Genomic DNA, 26,761 nt, shown 5'->3' on the forward strand with positions numbered 1-26,761 from the left:
ATAATTATGTGATTATCGTCCATCTCTTCCGCTAGATTGCACATCCCTTTGCCTCCTCTCTACCGTACTGTAGAATCACGGTTCTGACTGCTGGTGCCATATACCAGTTTTGCCTGGTTTTGAACTTTACGTGAATAGAATACCAATGCGTACTTTTTTGAGTCTTGCTTCTTTCACCCTACAGTAGATCTGTGAGATTCATCTATGTTGCTGGATGTCACAGTAGTCTCTTGTTCTTCATTGTTGTGTAGTGTTCCATTATATGACTAGACCACAGTTTTTAAAAATCAAATTTACTGTTGAGCATTGGAGTTGTTTCCATTTAAGGCCTCAGGGTAGCTCTGCTATGAACATTCTCATCGATGTCTTTTGGCGCACAAACGTGCACGTTTTTCGTTGGATACATACCCAGGAGTGGAAATGTGAGGTCATCCAATGTGCATATGTTCAGCCTAACAGTTTTCCAAAGTTGCTGTACCAGTTGGCACTCCCCCCAGTAATGCGAGACAGTAGTAGTTGCTCCACATCTTTGCTAACTCGTGGCAAAGTCCGTTTTATTTTCGGTGGTTTATGTGGCAGATGGCTCACTGTGGTTTTATTTTGTATTTCCCTGATGACCAGAGATATTGAGCATCTTTTCAGATGCTAATAGATCATTTGGAGCTTCCCTATCTTGGAGTGCCTTTTGGAGGCTTTCAACCACTTTTGAAAATTGAGTTGCTCGTCATTTTCATATTGATTTGTGTGAGTCTTTTATGTATTCTGGATATGTGTCCTTTGCTGGATATACATATTGCATATATCTGTTACGGATGAGCTTGCCTTTTCACTCTCTTGGTAGTATCTTTTGAGGAGCAAACTTTTTCATTGAAAGGAGTCCAATTTATCAATATTTTCCATTATGGCTAATGCCTTTTGTGTTCTGTTTTTGTCTATCCTAAGGTCATGAAGATGTTCTCTTCTGGAAGCTCTATTGTTTTATCTTTCATAGTTAACTCTATGATCTATCTCAAATTGATTTTCTGGGTCGGGTGGGAGGTAGGAGGTGAGGTTTATTTTTTCTACCCAATGCTGGTGGGAGTGAAAACTGGTTCAACTTCGCAGGAGAACTGTTTGGAAGTATCTACTAAAGTGAAATGTATGTCTGGAAGGTTGTTCCTAGCCACTTTCTTGATAATAGCCAAAAGCTGGAAATAAATGAAAGGTCCATCAACAGAAGAATGGCTAGGTGGGGGGTACAGTTATACAATGGAATTGAATCAGCAATAAAAACAGAACCAGCTCTTGCTACGCACACCATCACAGGTGAGGCTCACAGACATATTTTTGAGTGAATGAACACTGATCACCTCTGGAAGAGGGATATGAACTGGAAAGGGGAAGACAGAACCTTCTTAGGTGTTGGAAATGTTCTATGTTTTGATCTAAGTAGTAGTTAACATGAGTTCAGTTATATGAAAATTCATAAAATTCTATGCTTAAAATTAATGCACTTTACTGAATTGTATTATATCGCAATAAAAAAATGTGACTCCTCTCTACTGTCACTCTCCCTTAATGTCCTTTTGATAATATAACTAAGACAGACCCCTGCTGTGGTTAGAAGCACCCCTGTCTGACCTTGGAGGCATTTCTGTTGTTGGATCATGCTCCCCACTGGGGACCCTCCATCCCTCGGGGAACCCCATGTTCTGTGATCCTTTTTTTTTTTTTTTTTTTTGCGGTACACGGGCCTCCCACTGTTGTGGCCTCTCCCGCTGCGGAGCACAGGCTCCAGACGCGCAGGCTCAGCGGCCATGGCTCACGGGCCCAGCCGCTCCGCGGCACGTGGGGTCCTCCCGGACCAGGGCACGAACCCGCGTCCCCTGCATCGGCAGGAGGACTCTCAACCACTGTGCCACCAGGGAAGCCTTATTTTTTCTTTTGATCTTTGGTTTTAAAAAATGTATTCCTCGGGAGCATCATTAGGACTCTTCCAGAGGGGTGAACTTGGGCCTCATTCTAATTAACCCAATGGTAATTCATTTTCTCTAGGCAGAGGTTCTCATCACAGCTGGATCCAGCCACCTCGGGCCATGTGGGTTGAGGGGATGCAGAGGCACGGAGCCTGGCACCACCTGCCCTGCCAGCTCTGGTTGAATTAGTCCTTTCCTCCACATGAGGCCCAGGAGGCCTTTCCCCATTAACAGGGACTTTCACTTATTGTCTTTAGTTTTAAATGTTTTGTGGAAAATTAAAAGATCAGTGACTGCCAGGCAGTGCCTGAGCCAACAACCCAGAGAACGTCTGTGTTTTCTTCCAAGCCTGACCGGAGTGGGCCTGGAATCGACCCAGCCCTCCCCAGGCTCCTCTGCCTCCACTTATTCTCTGGGCTGCTCAATTCCTTTTAAGACACAAATTGATCGGGATAATTTTTGCTATAACTACAATTGCCATGCAGAGGGGGTGTGGGGGAGCTGCATTCAGTCTGAGGACTCCTGCAATGACTGTGAACCACTGAGTTACTATAAAATGACCAGAAAATGGATTCAAAACTGAAGCCACAAATAATGTAATTACTGCTGTGTGTGCTCAGGGCTGCCAGAACAAGAGTTGGCTGCTGCCCTGGAAACATCTGGAGATAAAGCTGCTGCGGCTGCTGCTGCTATAAACCTACCCTGGTCCCTTTGGGGCAGCAGTGTTCTTCCAGGCTGGAAGCTCCTCAGAGGGTGGAAGGAACATGGAAGGGACAGGAAAAGGGATGTGGAGAGAGGCCATGGAGAAGAAAGAGGTGAAGGGCAGGACTGACGCCTCCTGCCATCCAGCAGTGAGATCTAATCATTGCATCTCTGGGAGAATGAAACCCAGTGTGGTCCTCAAGATCATATCCCACTGTCGTCACCACTATCAAAACCAATGCAGTATCACCACAGTTACTGTTATCACTGTCAGCCGTGGTATCACCTCCACCCTTCACATCAACACCACCGTCATCACCCCTGCTATCATCATCAGAATCACTGCAGTGACAGCAACATCTTCATCATCACCAGTCTCGTCAATACCAGCATCATCACCACCATTCCCGCTATCCTCACCCCTGTTACAGTCATGGCGTTAACATCATCATGACCAGTCTTACCGACACCATCAAAACTGTTATCAACCCCATTCACATCCTTGCCAACAGCACCGTCACTGTCATGGCATCAGCGTCTTCATCATCACCTCTCATCACCACCAACACCACCACCATCATCACCACCATTGCTGTTATCACCATCAACACTGTTATCACCTCCTTCTCATCAGCGCTTACGTCACCGTCACTGTCATGGCATCAGCGTCTTCATCATCACCTCTCATCACCACCAACATCACCACCACCAACATCATCACCACCATTGCTGTTATCACCATCAACATTGTTGTCACCTCCTTCTCATCAGCACTTACATCACCGTCATCATTCCTACCGTCATCATCACCATTACTGTCGTGACATTGACATATTTATCATCATCAGTGTCCTCATCACCCTCCCACCATTGTTATAACATCATCACCTTTCCACCCTCATCAGTGCCATCACCATGATCATCAACAGCCTCACAATATGGTCTTTACCATCACGACTCTCACAGCTGTCATTACAGGTATACCTTTATCATCATCATCACAATCGATGTCAAGATCAAAATCACCTCCTTCAAGATCCCTCTTGCAGTCCTCTGCATCATCATAATCTGTGGTGGGTCCACTCTCCCCTGCCTCAGTCAAACAGGATCCCCAGACCTTGGGCTGGGCCTGGGCAGAGGGCATGACCTAAGCAGCTGGGCTGGGTGAGGATGGAGGTGGCAGGGCAGCGTTTGTCTGTCTGCTTCAGGGTATGGATCAAAGCAGGAAATGCAAAAGACAGGTTCTTGGAGGGGGTAGTGGGAAGGAATGAGACACAAAAGTTATTCAAGCAAGTCGTCAATCAGAAGGTCCTGGAAGGAAAAGAAAAAGAGTAGAGACAGTAGATAGTAGACTGGAAACCAGGGACAGCAGAGGACCGCTAGGAGGTTCAAACCAGAAAGAGGAGGTAGAGCATGAGAGAAGCCTACAGATTTCACAGGGTGCCTACATCTTCAGGTTTGGGCAAGAGGGAGTGACCAGGCCTGGATGGCTGTCCGTCACTATCATCATGTCTTCCATACTGGTGTCCAATCTCTATGGCTACAAAATGCTCAGGGAGCACCTACTCATAAGGGGACGAGTGGGTAGAGAGACATCCAGTAAACCCAGAGAGCAGAAGAACAGCACGAGTGGGCAGTGAGAGTATAGGTCAGGGCATGGCCTCCTGGGGGCACGGGCCCTGAAGAGGAGAACTGTCCCCAAATTGGACCATTTACCAACAAATCTAGAGTTCCAATTTTTGAAGCATTTATTAATCTCTGGGATTTACATCACACGCCGTCACACAGAGTGCTGCCCGAGGTTTATTCACTCTAAGGTGACAGTACCAGGGACGAGACAGTGCTTCCCAGACTTGATCTCCAGTCCCACCACTGTAGGAGCACCAGGAAGGCACCATGTGCCCTATTGCATGTCCTCTCTTGCACTTGGCATTGGCCATGAGGAATCCTGGTCACCCAGGAGATGTCCTCTGTGCTGGGCCTGCTACCTTCCACACATGGCTGTGCTGTCCCGTGTTCCAGGTGCTTCCATCAGACTCCTGGCAATAACTAGCCTACCCCCCAGAGCGCTCTTTCACCCAGACCATAAGTGGCATTTTCTGATGTTCTTGGGGGCAGTACAAATTTCAGGAGAAATAACTACGTTACACAATATCTGCTATTCCTAGGAGGCAGTAGGGGAGGAGGGGTGGATGTCAGTGGAGGGGAAAAATACCCTGAAGACCATACATTATGACCAATTCAAACCACCCTGTATCTTTGGATCCCTTAGCCCAGGCAAGAGGGACTCTTTCCCAGGGCCTGTGCTTTAGAGGGGCTACCCTTACCTCCCCTGGTTGACGTCTCCTCTGAGTACAAGGGGTCAGTCAGACCAAGGGGACTTGCCCACCAGGAGCCTGTGCCCTGCCCTTCTAGTCTTTGCTCCAAGTATCTAGAACCCTGAATTTCCTGCCCACTTGGCTCTGTGCCCATCTCTAGGCCTGCTCGAGCCTCTGCCCTGGCCTGTCCTCTGGAGGGAGAACCACACTCCCATGGTCACACTCCTAGGCCCTATGTAGGGGTGACCAAGAGACAGCTGTTTGCAAGGAGTGTGGACAGAGCTTGGACATAAGAAGTGGGGTGTCCACATGGAAAGTTCAAGGCCCTTTATGGTTCAGGGTGGAACCAGTGGTCAAAGAGGAGGGGGCAGTGTAGAGGCTGGTGCCTTCTCTCCCCACATCACTGAGTAGGAGAAGTCTCCGTTCTCACCTGACTTTACAGGTTGTTAGGGAGGCATATTTGCCAAGGTAGGAGAAAAGCACATGTTTTATGTAACAGTTTGTTAGCTTGACTTAAAAAACATTTAAATATTTGGCGCTGGGCCTTGCAAATCTTAGGGGTGAGCCTGAGCCCAGTAGGTCACTCCCAGAGGCTCTTGAGGCGGCCAGGATGTGTCTGAATCCACTGTGTGTCCATGTTTTGCCTCCTCCTACATGCATCATATGTTCATACATGTGCACATAGTGTCATTCCCATGGCCACAGACTGGTGGGTGTGCCAATGCTCCATTGATGTTTGCAAGTGACAGAAAGCCAAATCCTAACTTGCTTAAGCAAAAAGAGAATGTATTGGTCCATGTAACCAAAGTCCAGGGTTCCACTTGATCATGGGTCTCACATTTCTTTCTCTCTCTTAGCTCTTCTGTCCTCCACACTGACTCCGTTCACAGACAAGCACTGTGCTTTTTCTGTGAGCACAGGGGGCTACTCCACCTCCACATCTTACCTCCTCCCAGGTCCAGTTATAGCAGGAAGTTCCCCCTTTGCAGTGGGAGGTCTCATGCCATCCCATTGGCTCCAACTGGTCACGTGACCATCCTCCAAACCAATGTCTGTGGCCCGCGGGCAGTGAGTGAGCCGTGGACTGGGGTCTGGGTCCCTCGCACTACCCCTCCGGGGTTGGAAGTGGGAAAGGCAGTGGAGCCCAAAGGAAAACCAGAGACAGTTGCCAGAGAAAGGGCAGTGGCTCCTGGGGAGCCTGTGACTGCCCCTGAGAGGTCCCACTTTCTGGATCTTTTAGACACAATCCCTGTAAGCCTATGCCCCGCTTTGAGGCCCAGCTGCCCTCCTTTCTGCTCATTTCATGCTCTGCTGTGCCCACTGATGCTTGCCCTTCCCAGAAGCATCTGCCGTCTGACCTGCCTGAGTCCTTGGACCTCCCCCAGGAATGTGAGATGTTTGAAGGCAGGAATTCAGCATCCATTTACTCAGCACCTACTCAGACCAGATTTAAGCACTGTTGAAACAGCGATAAACAACACAGATCAAGCCCTTGCCTCTCTGGAGCTTAGCACATTCTAGTGGGAGGAGAAAGTCAACAAATGAACAAGACTTCAATGGTTATTTAATAGATAAAGAAACAGCAGGTGTGGGTTTTCGGGAGTGTGGCTGGACAGGGATTGCTATTACAGGTTGGGTAGTGATGTGTTTCTAATAAGACACAAAGATACAGAGACCTGGAGGAAGGGAAGGAAGGAGTCATGTGGATACCTGAGGGAAGAGCATTCCAGCCAAAGGGGACAGCATGTACAAAGGCCCTGAGGCATGAGTGTGCTAAGCATGTTTGAGGAACATCGTGGAAGCCAGTGGGGCTTGAGCGATGCAAGGAAGGGAGAGGAGGATGTGAGAGGAAACCAGAAAGTGGTAGTGATGATGGGGACAGGGTGGGGAAGAGCTGCAACAAGTAGGGCCTCATTAATCACTGTAAGGACTTTGGCTTTGAGACTGAGTGAAGCAGGAGCCCTTGGAGCAAAGGAGTGTTGTCATCCACCCTAGGTTGTGAAAGGTAAGATGGCAGGAGGATTACGGAGGAAGCCAGAACGGGTGAGGAGGCTTCTGCAGTAAGGCAAGCAAAAGATGATGGTGGCTTGGATGGGGGTGGGAGTGGAGAGAAGTGGTCAGATTCTGATATGCTTTGAAGGAGAGACAGCAGGAGTTGCTGATGGGTTGGGATGTGGGATATGAGAGGAAAGGAGTCAAGACAAAACCAGGGTTTGGGGCATAAGGCACTGAGACAGTGGAGCTGCCGTTTACTGGGATGGGGGAGGCTGGGAGGAGAAGAGGGTGTGACGTTTTGGACACGTTAGGTCTGAGATGCAACTTAGACATCCAAATGGTGATGGTGAGTGAGAGGTGAGATGTACAAGTTGGATATTAGGGAACAGGTGGGGCTGGAGGTTTAAGAGTCACCAGCAGGTAGGTGTTTCATTCCTATATGTTTTTCAACTTTCCCCCCAGAACAGGACCAGGTACAGAGCTGGTGATGCTAATCAAAGAGATGGTAACATAAAAGTAATCATAATTTCTATTTCACGAGTGCTATGCTGTGTCTTTTGTTTTGAATTGAAGTATAGTTGTGTTAGATTCAGGTGTAGAGCAAAGTGATTCTGTTATACACACACTCACACACATATATACACATACATATAAACTACTGAGTATAGTTCCCTGTGCTATGCAGTAGGTCCTTATTGGTTATCTATTTTATATATAGTAGAGTATACCTGTGAATCCCAAACTCCTAATTTATCCCTCCCCCTCTTTCCCCTTTGGCAACCATAAGTTTCTTTTCTATGTCTGTGGGTCTATTTCTGTTTTGTAAATAAGTTCGTTTATATCACTTTTTTTAGATTTCACATATAAGCGATATCATATGATATTCATCTTTCTCTGTCTAGCTTACTTCACTTAGTATGATAATCTCTAGGTCCATCCATGTTGCTGCAAATGGCATTATTTCATTTTTTATGGCTGAGTAGTATTCCATTGTATATATATACCACATCTTCTTTATCCATTCATCTGTCGATGGACATTCAGGTTGTGTCCATGTTTTGACTATTGTAAATAGTGCTGTAATGAACAATAGGGTGTATGTATCTTTTCGAATTAGAGTGTTCTCTGGATATATGCCCAGGAGTGGGATTGATGGATTATATGGTAGGTCTGTTTTTAGCTTTTTAAGGAACCTCCATACTGTTCTGCATAGTGGCTGCACAAACTTATATTCCCACCAACAGTGTATACTCGGGCTTCCCTGGTGACGCAGTGGTTGAGGGCCCGCCTGCCGATGCAGGGGACGCGGGTTCGTGCCCCGGTCCGGGAGGATCCCACATGCCGCGGAGTGGCTGGGCCCCTGAGCCATGGCCGCTGGGCCTGCGCGTCCGGAGCCTGTGCTCCGCAACGGGAGAGGCCACAACAGTGAGAAGCCCAAGTACCGCAAAAAAACAAAACAAAACAAAAAAAAACAGTGTATACTCATTATCTCATGCAACTTCCCTATGATTCTCTAAGGTGGGGGCTATTACAACCCCAGTTTCCAGATGAGGAAACTGAGATTCAGAGAGCTCATCAGTCGCCCACCTCAGAGGGGTTTTCAGATCACTGCTCCCCATGCCCCCAACGCCCGGATGCCTGATGAGACAGCACTGACCCCTGTACCATCCTTCCCTCCCTCTTTCTGTTTCAGCCTGTGACCAGCTGGCACTGGGGGTGGTGGCGATCTTTGGTCCATCCCAGGGCTCCTGCACCAATGCCGTCCAGTCCATCTGCAACGCGCTGGAGGTGCCCCACATCCAGCTGCGCTGGAAGCACCACCCACTGGACAACAAAGACACCTTCTATGTGAACCTGTACCCGGACTACGCCTCTCTCAGCCATGCCATCCTCGACCTGGTCCAGTACCTCAAGTGGCGGTCGGCCACCGTGGTCTATGACGACAGCACAGGTGGGTAGCCAGGCCTGGCTGGGCCAAGGGCAGGAGATGAGGGTGGCAGAGCCCCAGGATCGGGCTCTTTGCCGCTCGCTCAACTCAGCTGCCCCTGGGGAAAAAGTCCACACTTACACCCAAGCCTCATCTAGTCACGCTGATACTTGCCCTGTACTCACCCGCAGCCCGGTACACACCAGCCACACTCACCCAGCCCAGCCCACTTCACACCTGCCCTACACTCCCGCCTCCACCCCAGCAGCATGCTCCAATCTGCACTCACGCCTGCACGGCCACGCCCACACCTACCTGCACCCTCCATTCACACATCCTCCTCTGCAGCAACTGCATCCAACTCCGTGCTGGCTACAAGTGCAGACTCTGGACTCAAACCAAGCAGTACGTGGTGCACACAGGCTCTGCGCTTACTAGCTGGGCAGCACAGAGCTGTTTCCTCTCCTCCTCTTTCTTTCCAAAGACTCAAGTCCCAAGATATTTCTTAGCCCTGCCTCTTAAGAGAGTGACCTTGGCAAGTCAGTTAACCCGTCTGGCCCTGTTCTTCCCACATGACAAGTCAAGAGCTACAGCAGCCAGCTTGGAGAGAGCCCTCCAGCTCTCAGCTGCCTGTGATTCAGTGTCAGCTCTTGATTACCTCCTAATAGGGAGTCGGGATAGTGGGGGGAGAATCCCTCAGAAAAGACGATCAGAGATTTAGTTAACTCGGGATTCGACAAGCATGTCTTGAGTTCCTGCTATACCCAAAGCACCAGACAGTAGATACTGGACGGCAGAGACCCCGAGCCCTGCTCGGTGCCCCCAGTTATTGAGAGCCACTCCAGCCCAGCTCCAGGTCATGGCAGAGTGGCTGCAACCCTGCAGTTCTGCCTGTCTTAACATAACACTGTGAACGATTGTCTATCTTTGAGCCTGTTTCTGCTTCCAGACCATGGGTCTTTGGTACCTCTGGGGTTTAACACAGCACCTGGTACAATGTAGACATTTAAATGTTTGGTTGAATTGAGTTGAATTGAACTGAAAATAAAACGGAAATAAACTATAATTAAATATGGCAGGAAAGGATGTGTTGGGCACTGGTAAGGGAGAAGAAATAAAGATGTGACTATTCCATCTTCTTTAGAGAAGTTAGTCATATTGAAGTGGGGTGAGTGCACACCCAGAGCTCACGGGTCTTTCTAGGCCATCAGAGCTAAGAACCAAGTGACACGTACATAGAGTCAGAGCTAGAGGCACCTGGGGAGAGGAAGCTGCATGGCCTTGGCTAGTCTGGGCTGATCTACCAGAGGAGGAGAGACATGAGCCTGGCCTTGAGGATGGATGGACAAGGAGAGGAGTCACAAAGGCATTACAGGAGGGGGGAACAGTGCAAGCAAGATGAGGAGGTGGGACTGTGCATGGCGGTCTCATCAAGAGGACAGCCTGGCAGGGAAAAGGATCCCAGTATGGAGGGTAGGAGGAAAAGGTCAGATAAACAGCATGTATAAGGCTGTGGGCAAGGTCTCTCCTGTCTAGCTTCAGAGTTCAGACTTTACCTTGTAAGCAGCCAGGGACCACTGAGTGTTGTTGAGCAAAGAAACAGAATAATAAAAGCAGAGTTTTAGAAGGTGGCACTGACAGCAACGTACAGAGGGTTGGAGGGAGAACCTGGAGCAGGAAGACGGAGGCAGAGGTGGCCATGTTGGCCCAGGCAGGAACAAAGGGGCTGCTTGGAAGAGAACTTGGGGCCAGAATGGAAGAAAAGAATTGGATGTGAGCAGGTAATATTGAAAATTTGTAGGAGTGTCACGGGCACTCCCATAGTAGTCAGAACGGACACTAGCATAAACCACGGCCCAGCAGTACTGGTGCCTCCAGGCTGGATGGGGGTAGCGGGAGAGGCTTTGCAGAGGAAAAGATGCTGTGGCATGAAGGTGGATGCCAGTGAGACTGGTCAGAGTGGATACTGAGGCCTGAAGCCTCTTCTCCCCAAGGATGTCTAGCTCTGACTGTATGTACACATCACTTGATTCTTAGCTCTGATGACCAGTGACCTCTGGGTGGGCACTCACTCCCCTATTAACTTCTCAAAAGAAGATGGAATAACATCTTCATTTCTTCACCCTTTCCAATGCCCAACACACTCTTTCCTGTAGTATTTAATTATAGTTTGATTCCACTTGATATTCAATTCAACAAATATTTTAAAACTTAGGGGAGTCAGTGATGGAGCTGGTTTGGTCAAGAAGAACTTAGTACTAGGGATTCAGGGCTGGATTCAGTCAAACCATAGTATAACTTTGATGAAGAATAGTGAGTAGTAAGAAGTATGCTTCCAGAATCAGGATATTTCAAGGGGACAGGACAGCTTGTGGGTCATCAGACCCATGGAATGGGAAGCACTTTATAGCAGACTTTGACTATGTTTGCTTTGGGGGTTGTTTCCATTAGGATGTTTTGTCTGTGAGTAACAGACAACCCAACTCAAATTGACTGGAGCTGTAGCCACTTAGTTATCTCACTGACAAGAAGTCTGGAGATGGGCCTTTCCAGGGCTGGTTTAGCAGTTCACCAGAGTCAGGGTGCTGGGTCAGTATCACTGCAGTTCTCTTGACTTTCCCCCTCATAGTCACAATAAAGTTGCTGCAGCTCCAAGCATCACATCCTCACATGAGGATACCCCAGGAAGTGGTAAGGAAAGAGGTAGAAGCCAAAGGGATTGTTCTTAATGTTATTCGTGCCTCTTATCAGGGAGGAAAATCTGTCTCGTAACCTTCCAACAGACCACACTATACAGCTCATTGAGTCTGCGCCTACCACCCTAAACACATTCAGATAGGAATGGGACTGCCACTGATTGGCTTTCACCCATCCCGAGTCACGTCTTGGAGCTGGCACGTTGCCACCCAAACAAAATCATGGTTCTCTTAGTATGCTTGAAAAGGGTACGTTAGTTATCTATCTCTATAATAATTCTGTGTAACAAATAACCCCAAAACTTAGTGACTTAAAATGATAAGCATTTATTTAGCTCACAAGCCTGTGGGGTCAGTGACTGACTGAGATTGGCCAGGCAGTTGTTCTGGATCACTCACCTGCTCGGGGGTCGGCTGACTGCTGGCTGATCTAGACTGGCCTTGACTGAGATGGTGGGGTAGCTGGGCTCTCAGTCCTCTAGCAGGCTAGCCCAGGTGTGTTGTCATGACGATGGCAGAGGTGAAAAGAACAAACCCAGTGTGCAATTCCATTTCAAGTGTTTACTTATGTCGTGCCTGCTAATACACCATTGGCCAAAACAGTTGACGTGTTTGAGCCCAGTGTCGTGGGTAGAGCAAGTCACCTGCCCCCGCATCAGGAGGGCACTGCAAAATTACATGGCAAAGGATGGGGATGTAGAGAGGGGTGAATAATTGGGGTCATCACTGCAATCCACTGCAGGGAGAACTGTTTTAAAATGTACCTGGGATCTAAAGGGTAGATATGACCAAGTGATGATATGAAGAGGCCAATGGCATAGAAAGAAGAGTCGTTACTTACAGTTCCCTAGAAGAAGAAGGGGGCACACCGTGGCACCCAGGGCCACATGGAGGGTTGGTCAGGAGGCAAGAGCAAGGGGAAATCATGGGCAAGAGACTTTATTAATTACTTACTACTATAGGTGGAATTTGTTAGGTGCAAATATCCCATATGGGGCAGGAAGCAAAACACAGATTGTAGGGCTTGTGGTTGGAGAGTTTATAATACGATTTTTGTGTGCCCAGGAAAACCCAGTGATAATAGGGATACAAACAACTTTGGTCATTAGTTTGGCCCATGATTTCAGGATGCCAATTCATCAGTTATAGAATACCAAAAGTGATTATTTCCGGGACCAGCAGTGTTTGCCCTATGAACTTTGCCACATAGCCACCTTCCTAACCTAATCTGTGCACAAAGACAGATTTATATCAACAGGGAAAGGGAGGGGCTCAGAAAATGCTGGGGTAATGAAAAAGGGCCCAGCCTAAGAGCCAAAAAGAATTGGTCTTGAATTTTGATCCCATTGCTGGCATGCTGCAAAATCTTGGGAGGCTCACTTAACCTCTTTGGGCCTCAGTTTCTTTGTCTGTAACATTGGAACAAAAGCCCCTACTCTGTATACCTTCTAGGACAGGGAGATGTTTAAATAGGGTAACGAATGCAGAAGTGCTTTGTAAGTGAAAAGCATGACTTCCACAACCATGATTCACTGCAGATATTTTGAGAGAGATTGATTAGGGAAGCAGCCAGGAAGGAGAACTCATCTCAGGCAAACAAAGAGCCTAGTCCTCTGCTGACGTGGGCCAAGACGCGCCTCTGATCTCCTTTGGGAATACACTGATGGGAAGGAGGTCTGACATTTGCTGCTGGAGAATGTGGGTCACTGTGTATTACACAGGGCAAGGAACTTGGCTGACAAAAAAGCTCTGGTGGCCTCTGCTCTAGCATCCAGACTGTCCCTGTCCTCATGTCCTGGGTCCCCAAAGCCCGTGTGCCTACTGATGCTATGCCTGGGCCTTCAAACTGAGCGAGTAGGAGCAAAGCGTGCACTCAGGTCCTCGCAAGGTAACAGGTGTGAGCAGGCAGCATCATTCAGCCAAAGTAAGAACTTCTGGGATTAGTTGAGGAGGGAGGGTAAGGATGGGTGTGTGTGTGTGTTTAGGGGGAGCTTGTGACCCCTCCTTCCTCTGTAAGGTCACCTGATATCCTCTTCCTACCCCCATCAAGTCTGGTATTAGAAAGCACTGGGGCCCCTGTTGGGTCCAGACCACTCCAGGGCTCCAGAGCCCTCTCCCAGCCCACACACCTGGATCTGAGACCTGCCAGGGGGCTGGGGGTTCCTGATGCCCACAGCCATGGCGAAGCTTGTTTGGGAGCTCTTTGGGAGGCTTAGGTCCCAGAGAAATATCTCTGTCCTCCCCAGCAGAGTGGAGTGATGGATACCAGTCGGTTTGCTTTCAGATGTCCATCCCTCAGGAGTAGGAATGAGAGGCTGGACAGACCCAGGTGTATGTACCAGAAATGGCTTTGGAAATCTGGACATTTTGTTGGAAGGCTCAGGAAGTGAGTTGTCTGTGTGGGGGGACTCTGTCCGGATAGGGGGCACTGCGACAGCTGATTGCGAACTTCAGTCCGTCGCAAACTAGCTTAAGCAAAAAAAAAAAAAAAAAAAAGGCGAGGGTGGGGGGAGGATTTTGTTGGTTTCATTTACTGGAAAGTTCAGGAGTAATTTTAGCTTTAGAGGTGCAAGCGAGTATCTTTATGGCTTATTTTCTTTCTGTGTTTCCTGACTTCTGCCCTGTGGGAATCCTTTTCAGGTTCTAAGTGGTGACCCCAGACTTGCTTCCTCCCCATTTGGAGTTAAATGGAAAGAGGGTTGTCTCTTACCAGTTGCTCTGGCACAATTCCTGGGAGTCATCTGATAGAACCAGCTGGTGTCACACATCCGTAGCTAAGCCCATACCTTTGCCTAGAGCAATGTGTGTGCTGATTGACCAGGCTGGGGCCAGATTCTGTGTCCCTGGAGTGGGGACAGATTCTGTGTCCCTGGAGTGGGGACTCTTGAGTCACATGGAGTGAGCATGGGGGAGGAGTTGTTCCCCAAAGGAAAACCAGAGTGCTGTTAGCGGGGAAATAGAGCATGGCTGAGTGGACAGTGCAGACAGGATGCAGACACCGAGCCCTGAGTATGGGCGGGGAGCCCAGCAGGTGGGAGTGGATGGCCCGCTTGGGACCCTGGGCCTGTGCTTCCTCCGCTCTTCCTGCAGTGGGTAGGGCGAGAGAGAACAGCAAGCAAGCTTGCTTCCAGGCTAAGCAGAGAGGAGTCAGCAAGAATGGACCTTGTACTAAGGACAGAAATGAACTTAATTAGATCTAAGCGAGCCATTTGTCTCCGAGAAGTGACATTCAGTTTTCCCTGGGAGTCCCCAGATTAAGTGGTTTTGCAAAAGGCCAAGGTGGAGGATTTTTCAGTGTGGGGAGAAAGACAGTAGTCAATCCAATTCTGGAAATTTGTGTTGCCAGGCCCCGTGCTAGGGCATGTGGGGACCCAGTCCCTAATGTTGAGGAGTCTGTGACAGGACCAGGAGAATGAGATGAGGCCAGAAGAGGCTAGTGCTGCAGGACGAGGCCACCGATTTTCAGGGGAGAGGGGCAGGATGGGAGTGGGGTGGGGAGATCTTGTCTGGGCAGAGCAGTAGAGGTAGGCGTCATGGAGGAGGTGGCTGCACTGAGCCCAGAAGAATGGTTAAGGTGTACGGGGGGCAGCCTGCCCTTGGGGGTGGAAGCCGGGCACAAATACCGCCTGGCCTTACCTGGTCCAACCGTTGGTACAGCTGAGCCTGGAGCTGCCACTTGGGCCTCATCCTGCAAGCGGGTTGCTGGGACTGTTTAGGAAGATTATGTCCCATGCTTCACAGTGTTGCAGGGGGCAGGGGGAGGAGGACTGGGGGGCCTCTGGTTCAGGCTCCATAAGTCTCTATACCGACTGAGTTAGAGAGGTGCAGGTGGGTGGACTCAGAGGGGATTCGCTAGCTGTCCGTGCCTGCTTTTGAATCTACAGGTGTGTACACAGCTTTACCTACCTGTGTACACATGTGTTTATCAACCCAAGTGTATGTCCTGTCTGTGCACGTAAGCATGTGTTTGTATGTGCACACATGCCTATGGGCATGTGCCAGCGTGCACAGCCGGGTGCACGTGTCTGTGCCCCGGTCTGCTAGTGCCTGTGTCTGCACATGCGTGGCTGAGTCCATGAACTTATCTCCGTGGGCCGCATGTCAGTGTCCATGCGTGTCTGTAGACCTGTGGCCACACGAGTCTGTGGATACCTGCAGCTAGGTATACGTGGGCTCACATGTGTCCTTTGTGCCCCGGGACCTGTCAGGGCTCATCCGACTGCAGGAGCTTATCATGGCCCCATCAAGGTACAACATCCGCCTGAAGATCCGCCAGCTCCCCCTTGACTCTGATGACTCGCGCCCGCTGCTCAAGGAGATGAAGCGAGGCCGGGAATTTCGCATTATCTTCGACTGCAGCCACACCATGGCCGCCCAGATCCTCAAGCAGGTGCGTGAGCACTGGTCAGAGGGAGGGGTGGTTGGGATCCGCCTGCCACTTCTCCCACTCTCCCCCCCATTTCCCAGACACAGGCGTGATGTCAGCCAGATCCAGGTTCGACCTCTAGTCTGCCTCTTTCCGGCTGTATGGCCTTGGGGGGGTCACTTTGCCTCTGTGAGCCTCAGTTTCACCAGCAGCAAAGTGGACACAGTGGTCTTGACACTCTGAGTTGGTGTGAGGATGGGATGAGATGATGGATGAGCTGCCCCAGCCAGGCCTGGCGCACGAAGGGTGCTGAGTAAATGCTAGTTTCCACGCCACCTCGGGGCAGGTGGGAGGCGGGGGCTGCGGAGAGGGAATAGAACACTGCAGGAAGCGCGGAGAGGCCTGGGGGTCTCGGGAGCAGCCCCCAGAGTTCCTCCTCCAGCCACTGATTCCCTGCAGCCCGTGGCGCTCGGTGTCACTCTCCTATCACTGGGAGGTTTATCGAGGCTCTGTGCACCATCTGGTCAGCTCTGCGGCAACGGCGGGGGAGGAGAATGGCTCTCGGTCCTTGGCTGCGCCTCCGTTCCCGACACAGTGCTGGGAACCAGGGCGAGCTCTGCCAGCCCCCTAAGAAACAAACAGCGAAATCGCTCACAGCCTCCCTCCGAGGGCGCGCCGCAGCCGAAAACAAAACCACTCTGATTCGAACCAGTGTGCTTTGCGTAAAAGGCAATTATGTGGTCCCAGAAAGCGAACCTGGTGATTGGAGGAGGCATTCTGTGGGGCCTTGACACATGACCCCGGGAGATGCTGGCGGCAGGGAAGGGTCACCGGAATGCAGGGGGAGGGATGCTGAGCTGGCCAGGAATGTGTTCAAGGCCTGCCCCGCACACCCTGCGAGGGGTGCCCAAGCTGAACAGCAGCCTCTGTCTTCCCTCAGAGGAAGTCCCACCCCAGGACCCCTCACACAGGGGCTAAAAGCTCATCCGAGAGCTTGAATCCTGCTTCTGCCCGTGGGTGCTATACACCCAAGAGCAAGCGGCCCCGGAGTCATCCCCTGCTCTGTAGATGGAGTGACTGATCCCTCCCTCCCCTGGTTCTGGAAGATTCAGTGAGATGAGGCGAGGAAAGAGTTTATCCCAGTGCCTAGGGCACAGTCAGCATGGCTGCGGCGCGTCTTTACACTCAGTGTGGAGGAAGTACACGCCCCCCAGAAATCCCTTAATCCTCAGTGTCCCAGCCAATGGCGCCCAGTGCCTCCCTCCTCTCCCAGGCACGTGCAACTGAGTAATAAAGACAGTCCCAACTTGGGTTCACACACACAGCTCCTCATTTATCGCCACCCTGGGAAGTGGGGGCAATTATCGTGCTCGGTTTCAGATGGGGAAACTGAGCCTCCGGGGGAAAGTAATGGGCCTGAGGTCATCCAGCCAGAAAGTCAGAATTCACTCCCCAGTTTGCGGACATGAAAACTCCTAGAATTGAAAATGAAGTTTCTGTGCTCAGCCTGACACTGACCTAAACCAAGGTCAGCGTGTCTGCGTACTGAGGACTTCTTGAACCTTTCACCTGCGAATGCGGGTTGTGAACCTCCAAGACCGGGAGAGAATGTGAAGCATTTTCAGAGTGTACGTGACCCAGTGACATTTCCTCCGGGAGCACTTTGTGAGCCCGCATTCTGAAGAACTCTATAGAAAATGCATTATGGTCATCAGTATCATAGTTTATAGGCCTCTAATAAAATACAATAGATTTCATGATGCTGTAGAATCATAATCACAGCAGCCATGCGGCCCGCTGTGTGACCAGCCAGGACCCAAGAATCAGGGATGTGTCAGCCCTTCCGGGGGAGGCTCAGACTGAGAACAGACCCTCCTCATCGGGCCTGACTGGGCCGGTGGGAGCCGAGCTCCCACAGACGTCTTTCTGGAGCTAGGACGGTGAGTTCAGCTGAGGAAAGCCAGGGCACTTGAGGAGGCGATGTTGGGCGGATTCTAGCAGCATTTCTCCAAGTGTGGCAGGCCCAGCGATGCTTACTAAAAAGGCAAACCTGGCCCCGCAGAATTTGGAATCTTTGGAGAGTGTGGCCTAAGATTCTACATTTTAATGTGTCACCCATGATTTTGCTGCACACTCCAGTGTGAAATCCACTGCTGTCTGCCAGCCAGTCATTTTCCCTGTCGGGAGGTGGTCTCAGAGGAGGATGTCCCACTCCAAGCGGCCAGCCTCTCCCAACCCACCGCCAGCGTGTGCCGCCCCGGGTCCTCACCGCTCTCTCCCCACTCCCTCCCCACCCTCCCCATCCCCCCCTGCCAGGGTGGAGAGGGGGAGGGGCTTCTCGGGGGTTCCCTGCAGGGTGCTGACACTTTGCTCTCCCCCCCGTAGGCCATGGCAATGGGCATGATGACCGAGTACTACCACTTCATCTTCACCACCCTGGTAACGTACCTCCGAGTCCTGGCATGGGTCGGGGTGGGGCTCCCTCAGAACAAGGTCAGCCCCGGGAGAGACAGTTGCTGCAGCTAGAGGAGATTCAGGCTGGACTTGCTTCCTAAGGCTGTAGGTGTGGCCCCAGGCAAGGGCCCAAATTTGTCTTTGTGGCCTGCCCACTTTGAGAAGTGACATCTTGTTGTGATTAAAGACAGGGACTCTAGAACCTGCTAGTGTGAAAACAAGCCCCTCTGTTTGCTGGCTTTGAGACCTCGCAGAACTCATTTAACCTCCCTCAGTTTCTCCCTCAGCAAAATGGGCATGATCATGGCTCCTGCCTCCTAGGATTGTTGTGAGAACGGAATGAGTTCGTGAACTAAAGTGCTGAGAGCAGTGCCTGCTCGTGTGAAGGGCTGTTGTTATGATGATGACCTTTGGCCCCAGCCGCCACGCCCCCACACAGGTCCCAGGCCTCAGGCCGCTCACAACAACGGGAGTTGCCACTTTGGATTCCTGTGGCATCCAAGCTCAGTTCTGCCCACTCACTATCAGCCGGGGCCAGCCCACCTGCAGGCTCCAGATGGGTCCTGTCTAAACCTTGAGAATATTTAGGGCCATTTAAACCCATTAGGGTAATTAGTTGTGGTCTGAGATCAGCAGAATAAAGAGATCCCTGTGCCAAAGGGGCACCAACCCCCAGCCACCCTGCCTTGGAGCCAGATGCCCTGGATGTCACTGGGGCCCCGGGTGGACTCTTTTACCCAGCCCAGATCTGGGGCAAGTGACAGCATCACTAAACGTCCTGTGGCTGAAACAAGCTCCCGAAATCTGTGTCAGACTTGCCACTACAGTCCTGCAAGCCTCTAGCTGCGTTCCTTCGTTCATCCAGCATCCAGCTAACATTCCTTACCCAGCACCTGTATTCAACTGAGTATCTCAGGACGACCGGCACTGAGGCCTGCCCTCAAGGAGCTCCCATCCTGCCCAGTCTGCATCTCTATGTGTAACTCATTCAGCCAGCTTGTGCCATCACAAGCCATCACATCAGATGGCCACGGGGTACAGCAGAAGGAGATGCCGGGTGCCACAGAGCCGATGGAAGGTGGGGAATTTCAGGCAGTCTTTACAGGAAAGAAGATGTTTGAACTGGACCTTGAAGGATCAGTAGGAGTTCACCAAGGAGAGAGAGGAAGGGCATTCCACATAGAAGGAACCGCATAAGCAAAAGCCAGGAGGCAGGTTAGCTCTTCAAGGCTCACTCTGGTTGATTGCCAGAGCCAGCTGTGTTCATCTCTTCCTGGCTCCACTTTCAGTAAGTGACATCATGCAGGTAGCTTGAGATTGGCCAAGATGGGAGTATTCACACCACAGAAGTTGGCAAATGCTACAAATAAGAGGTTCCTCCTCGCCATCCCCTGAGAGCTGGTTATTAAGCATTTCCCAGCATACAACTGCTTGTTACTCTCTCTCCAGCCCCACCCCTGTGCCCATGGCAGAGCTCAGGGGCCACCCTGCCCACTCTTTTGGTCCAGAGCCCAGAGCTGGAGACCTGCCAGGAGCCCTGGTGGGAGAAAGGGATGCTGGAAGCTGGTGACTGAGACCAGGTACCTTCTGCCCTGGTCCCTTCTGGATTTCTATCCACCCAAGCTAGCTTCTCCCCTGGGAGTGTCCTTGGAGGCTGGAGGATGAGGTCATCAGATCCCCAATATTCCACCTCCGTATGGAGCTAGGAGCAGGGCAGAGGAGCAAGGCTGAGAAGGTGGGGTGGAGCACATTCCAGGCGCCCGAGGCTCTGTCTCCAGGCATGGCAGCCCTGGGCTCCTAGGGTGCTGAGTCCAACCTCTGGGCCCTTAGAGGTCCCCACCAGCCCTGTGCCAGCTCAGCGCATTCTTCCCACACTTCCATCCTGCTGGCTCACCTCCCTGAGTCCTCACCGCTCTGAGCTGCTGTAACAAAGCCCTGGAGTCCATGTAGGAATAGACAAGGGAGGAGCAGGCAGACCTCCCGGGACGGCTGTGGTCCCCCTGCAGACTGTGCCCATCCCCCCCTCCACATTACTTTCCAGCTCAGTGACAGGAGAGCAGGCCTCGGAGGCATAGGTAAGGATGAGAGTCCCTTCAGCACCAGGGACTGTGCACATGGGCAGATTGCTTAGCTTCCCTGAGCCTCAGTTTCCTTGCCTCTAAAATGGGAATAATTTTGTGATGCCTCTGGGCTTCAGATCCTTCATTTGGCCTCTTTTGGTTTCAAGGAGCAGAGCTCACTCAGGTAACCTCAAGTCACTAGAGACTCAAGAATGAACCACCAGGCCACAAGAGCAGATGTGGAGAGTGGTTCTGGATCCAGAGCAACCCTGGACATCACGAGGATTATGGTTCCAACCCTCTGCCCTGAGACTCAGCCAGGCACTTCCGTTTCCCTCCCTCTCTCTGCCCATTGCTTCCTCCTCCTGCACTCGGCCTCAGCTCCTTCCTTGCAGTCTCTGTTCCCTGGAAACGTCAGCTCATCGCAGCTGCCCTGGGGTCATCACACCCCAACTGACCATCCATTCTGCCTCTGCTCTTCTCACCACCTCTTTCTCTGAATGTTACCCACCTTCCCCAGGTCAGATGTCGGACTGACCAAGCATCAGCCAGTGCTTCTCAACAGGGCACTATATAAGCATTTGAGGCCGGACATTTAATGCTTCCAGAATGTCCTGCCCACTATAGAATGTTTAGCATCCCTGTCCCTGCTCACTAATTTCCAGGCTTGGTGACAAATAAATAAATGCCATCCACACATTTTCAAATGTCCCCAGGATAGGGGCTGAGTCATCAGCCAGATAGTAGCAACCCCCGTTGGGAGGTGACCACTCCTTGGCTGGTCAGCCGAGGTCTGGCAGTGGGGGGGGGGCAGAGTACAATGGACTCACAGAATCTAAGTCATGGCCACCAAGCAGAAGGGCTGGGGCATTGGGAGATCCCTTCAGAAGTGGCAGGAACAAAATCCACAGATCTCATTCACCCACCCTGAGTATTGACCCCTCATCCACTGTGTCCACACAGGGCCTGTGGTTAAGTCCTCTTTGTGCTTTGCTTCCTGTCTTAGCATCTCTGCCTGGCTCATGCCCTCATTCCAAGGCCAGAGGGGGTGTCCCCTGAGGGTTTGGACCCTCAGCGCTGAGGCCCGACCTGACCTTCTAGACAAGACTCTGGAGAAGGCACCACCCCAGTATGCCAGTGGCTCTCCACATTAATGCCAGGGCCAGCGTGGGGTCAGGGTTAGACTTCTTGGAAGGAGGGGCAGGGCAGTATCCTTGCACCCTGGGGCAGTATCCTAGCCCAAGAGAGTGTCTGCTTTCCCTACTTTTTTATGTTTTTTTTTTTTTTTTTTTTTTGGCCACACCGCACAGCATGCGGGATCTCAGTTGCCAACGAGGGATCGAACCTGTAGCCCTTGCGGTGGAAGCACAGAGTCTTAACCACTGAACCACCAGGGAAGTCCCTGCTTTCCTTACTTTTACATTTCCTTAATTCAGCCATTCATATACTCACTTATCCAGCAGGCATATACATATGCTCTCAAGGTCCCAGGTACCAAGCTAGGCACTTGGGTGAGAGGGGGTGTCTAGAGATGGATCCAACACAAAGCTCACCAGCTGGTAGGCTTCCTTTGGGCACAGAAGGATCAAGGACGGTGCCCGGTTTACCTGTATATCTCCAGTGCCCAAATGGCACCTAGAATATAGTAGGTGTTCATTAATGCCTGAATGAATGAATATAATACAAAGTAGAAAGTAATCCGTGAAATTAACATCCTCATCATAGCAACAGTGACATCCACAGACTCTGGTGCCGGTCCGCCGGAGTTAGAATCGAGATTCTTCCACTTCCTTGGGCAAGTTACTTCGCGTCACTGTGCCTCATTTCCCATCTGTAAAGTGGCCACAAGAACAGTACCATCTCATAGGACTCTTATGCTGAGCATTAAACGAGTATGTTGACATCAGTAAAGCACTAAGGAAAGTGTTATTTAGTACTACGGAAGAGTTAAATTGATTAATTAAATAATTCCTGCTTATATATTTTTATGTGCTCAGTATACCCCATCTCATCCAAAATTCTGAACAGCTCTCCAAGGAAGGATGACTTTCCCAGTTTTACAGAAAAGTAGAAACTGAGGCTCAAAGAGGTCACTCAGTAAAAAAGGGTCAGAACAAGGATTTTTGACCAGCCGGGACCTATCCAGCTCCAAAGGCCTCTGCTGAAGCTTGTGCCGAGAGCCGCATGCAGTGTGTTGCCTGGCTTCCTCTGACTGGCTCGGGCCCGGATTCCACAGGCTGTGATGGTCCAGGCATCACGTGATTGATACGAATGCGGGGAACAAAGCCTCCACAAATCTCAGCGACACCCACACTTCACAGGTTCCAAAACCCTTCCTCCACATCGCTGACTTTCCTCTTCACAGGGCAGTTTGTGATCCCCATTAATTGATGGGGACACCTGGGACCAGAGAGGTTGAGTGAACTGCCTCGACCCTCCCAGCAGATCAGTAAGAAAAGCCTTGGCTCCTGACTTCTGTTCTAGCCCGTTGCCCTTCCTCCCCATGACTCTCCTTCCAGAGAGGCACAGTCCCTGCAATACAAATAGTTCTGCAGTGGAATATGTGTGTGTGTTGGGGGGTTGGGCTGCAGCGGGTACCAGGGTATCTCCCAGCAGCTCCTCATATGCCAGGGCATCAGCTATGTCGCCTGGGTCCCCATGTCCTGCTTCCGGCTCCAGCTCCAAGCTCCTCCTTCCAGCCCCGTTGGGTTGGGAGTCTACCTCATGATTGTGCCTCCTTGTGCCCGTTGGTCAATCGTGACTGTATGTGGGAGGGCAGTGGCATTTGGCATTTATCTCCTTCCCTTTAGGAAACCCACGTCACCAATTCTTTGTGCCTAAAAAATTCTCCAGACTTGCTTCTCCCATGCAGAAGACATTTTAATTACCCCAGCTGCCATTATCTGTTCCAGCCAGCTTTGAGCCATTCCCAGATAACCCCGCGTTAATCAGCCCCAGCTGAGCCCCTGGTACATGTCATGTGTAGGTAAAAGCCTGGAGGTGAAAAAAGAATTATAATAAATTAATAGATAAGCAATCACAATTAATGCCGCTTCCCAGCAATAACAGTTATATCATGGGAAAGATATTTTCATCTGTCATTCCTTAAGGCGATGTTTTCCGAGCTTCAGCTTCTACCCAGTCAGACCCATGGGGTACTAATGAATTAGTCTATTATGTTATGCTGAATGTTTCTAAAAGGTCCCTCGTTGATACTGAATTCAATGTGTCAACATTTGGTATGGAGAACAGCAACTTTTTGCCAAGCAGCAAGGTTGTGCACAGTTCACTGTGTACAGCACATGGGGTCTCAGCCCAGGGCAGTTTGGACAAAAAATTGGAGCCGGACAAAGAGGCCTCTTTTCCAGCTCTGCATTATCACTGCCCTCATGTCACAGGGATGGTGGTACTCAGTGCCACAAGCCCTACAACACTTTGAAGCTAAGTACAGGCTCAGGGTGACAGGGATGAAGGTGACTCCAGCAGTGACACCCCATCGTGCCCCCCTCCCAGGCTGCAATTGGCCACAGCCACTGTGTGAGTGTCAGCCAACTCAGTGCTGCATCTGGAAACCAGAAGGGCTGATGTCGCCAGCACCCGAGCCCCCACCGAAGCCAGAGATGCTGCCCTTCTCACTGAGTCCGGCTGGTGTTTAGTCCTCAGGGAAGTGAGCTGAGTCACGGAGGCTCTAGGCAGGCTCATGTTGGGCATCTTTCAGGCCTTAAGTATCAGATCAACACTGAAGTGGAAAAGAGGCTGAGCCCCGTGCAGAGGTAGAGGGAGGAGGGCGCCCCCTAGAGGCAGAGCTCAGCTTCTCTTCTGTGGCCTCAGCAGTTCAGCTCTGGCCCCAAACTTGCATTCACCGCCCTACATAGCAAAATCCCTCCATCTCCCCAGACTCACCTCCTTCAAAGGCAGTTTAGGGAAGTTCTCTTGTCTCTAAAGCAGTACCCTTGAGGGGCTCACCCTCCACCTCAGGCAATTTGCCAAACCACTCCTAACTTGTAGCCCCATAGAAATCTCCCCGAGAGGAGGTTGTAAAACACTAGCCTCTCCATTCCAGGCTCTTCCCAGTGCTGTTTAGGTACCCTAGAGAGCTACCCAGCTGGCTGACCCTTCTTTCCACTTTGGGTGATGGGAGCCCAGGGCCTCCTAGTGGAGACAGATGCAGACATGGATAGTTGTTATCAGTGGGGTGAAAGCAAAGAGGTCCCAAGATAAGAGCAGAAGCGCCCTTGACCCACCCTATTGTGTGTGGGTGTAGAGTAGTTGTAGTCAGGGGAGGCTTCCCAAAAGAGGAGACAAGCTGAATCTCAGAGTGAGCCCACCCAAGGAGGATTGAGAAGACAGGCATTCCAGCCCAGGGATAGAGCACACACAAAGACACTGGCTTAGAGAAGCTGCATGATGGGGGCAGGGGCCAGCGAGGAATGGGGAAGGGGGACAAAAGCAGTTTGGTGTTCCTGGGGCAAAAAGTGAGAGGGGGGTGGGAAGAAAAGTGAGGCCAGAAGGGTGGAGAGCCTTGCAAACTATACTAAGGAATTTGTGCTTTATTCTGAAAAGGCAAGAAAGAGCCATTGAAATATGCCAAGCAGGGGAGTGACAGGGTTGGGTTTATTCTTCAGAAAGACCCCTCTGAATGCTGTGTGGTGGGTGACTGAGATATCCAGGGGTGGGAGCCAAGGGCTGGTCATAGGACAGAGGGAGGGCTCGGGAGCTGGTGGCCTGGGTTTGACACCATTGCTCCCCAGCTGTGTAACCTTGAGCAAAAGACCTAACCTCTCCGTGACTCAGTTCTTTCCTCTAAAATGGGTGATAATAACACCCTTCTTGTAAGGTGAAAATGTGAACTAAGAGAGTTCATACACCTAAGGCACATAGAAACTGTTCTGAGGTTTATAGGTACTCAGTAAATGTTAGCTCCTTGCGATTGTTTTTGTATTGCCAGGAGAGGTAAGTCAGGAGGATGCAACTCATGTCTGCTCCTCTCTTCCAATAACCCAGCCATGTCCCTGGGGGCTGAGTCCAATAGCTTTCACAAACCTGCTGTCAGAGAAGGCAGAATATGGATTTGTCAGCACTTCCGTGGTGTCTACCATGCACCAGACACGTTCTAAGTACATCTATTAGCCCGTTTCTTCCTCATTACAACCGTATATGGCAGGTACTATTATCATCCCCGCTTTTCAGATGAGGCAACTGAGGAAAGGAGAGTAGAATGCCTGGCCTCATGGTCTGTACTCATAACCATCACCTGGGGCTGCCCAGTGAGCTGTTCTCAGGGAGGAGCTGCGGGAAGAGAGGCCTCCTTCCAATGTGTTTCCCCCCTCTCCCTCTGATTCAACAGGTCTCCCCGTCTAAGCCCAGACCCCTCTCTGTGTGTTTCCCAGTTAGGAGCAATAGCTTAGATTAGCGGCTTCTCAAAACACAGATTGAGGCCCCAACCCCACATTCTCTATGGCCCATACTTTCCCAAAAATGCTCCAAAAACAATTCTGGTGCATATCTTGTGCTTGACAACCACTGGAGGCATAAAGCATGGGGATTTTTTAATAGGACAGACATGGTGTACTAGTGAATGTGTACAACCAGCTGTCCAGAAAGCGGGAAAACCCAGATATGTAGGGCTTGCCAGTTTTCATGGTGTAAATACTCCCACCACGGCCGATATCAAGCTACAAGTGAATGTCAGTGAGAGCAGAGTCCAGAAGAAGTGCTGACATTTAGCTCTTACAAGCCATTTCAACCCAACTCCAACACACCACTGAGATGGACCTGGGTACAGTTTCTGCGCTGCCTTCATGAGCTCTATGACCTTAGGCAAGTCACCTCACCCCTCTGGCCCTGTTTCCTCGTCTCTAAAAAGGGAATACTATTAAATACCTACTTCACAGGGGATTGTGAAGATCAGATGATACACTCCATGCATGGGGCTGAGCGCACTGCCCACGCTCCGCTCCCCGCTGAGACTGGGGCCACAGAGACACACCCTCTGGTCAATTCCATGGAGACTCTGCCATCTACTGCCGCCCAGCCCCTCCCCCACCCCAAACCCTGGCTTTGAATCAGGGCCCTATTTGTTTGGGCAAGGCTGAGACTAGACTTTCTTGTTTGCGCTCAGATCTGCTCCCAGCCTCTCCCCTAATCCCTAAACCCTTAAAGAGGAAAGCAACACAGTGTATTCCAGACGGAGGCCAGTTGGAGGTACAGGAGGAACAGGAGGAGTTCAGCACGAATTAGGAACATCTCAGAGACCCGAGGAAGCCAGCACGGTGTGAAAGAGCTGCT

General features: G+C 50.8%; 1 protein-coding gene across 4 annotated transcripts in view; it reads left to right on the plus strand.

The window, feature by feature from the left end:
- GRIK3 (glutamate ionotropic receptor kainate type subunit 3) overlaps nt 1-26,761 on the plus strand; it is a 240,518-nt gene that overhangs the window by 147,651 nt on the left and 66,106 nt on the right. For all 4 annotated transcript variants that reach the window (XM_067011312.1, XM_067011303.1, XM_067011306.1 and 1 more), the window contains exons 3-5: nt 8,664-8,921; nt 15,802-15,983; nt 18,345-18,398. In XM_067011312.1, the coding sequence (XP_066867413.1) occupies nt 8,664-8,921; nt 15,802-15,983; nt 18,345-18,398 (494 nt within the window). The remainder of the gene's footprint in view (nt 1-8,663; nt 8,922-15,801; nt 15,984-18,344; nt 18,399-26,761) is intronic.

This window comes from Kogia breviceps, chromosome 1 (assembly GCF_026419965.1).
Source record: "Kogia breviceps isolate mKogBre1 chromosome 1, mKogBre1 haplotype 1, whole genome shotgun sequence".
NCBI lineage: Eukaryota > Metazoa > Chordata > Mammalia > Artiodactyla > Physeteridae > Kogia > Kogia breviceps.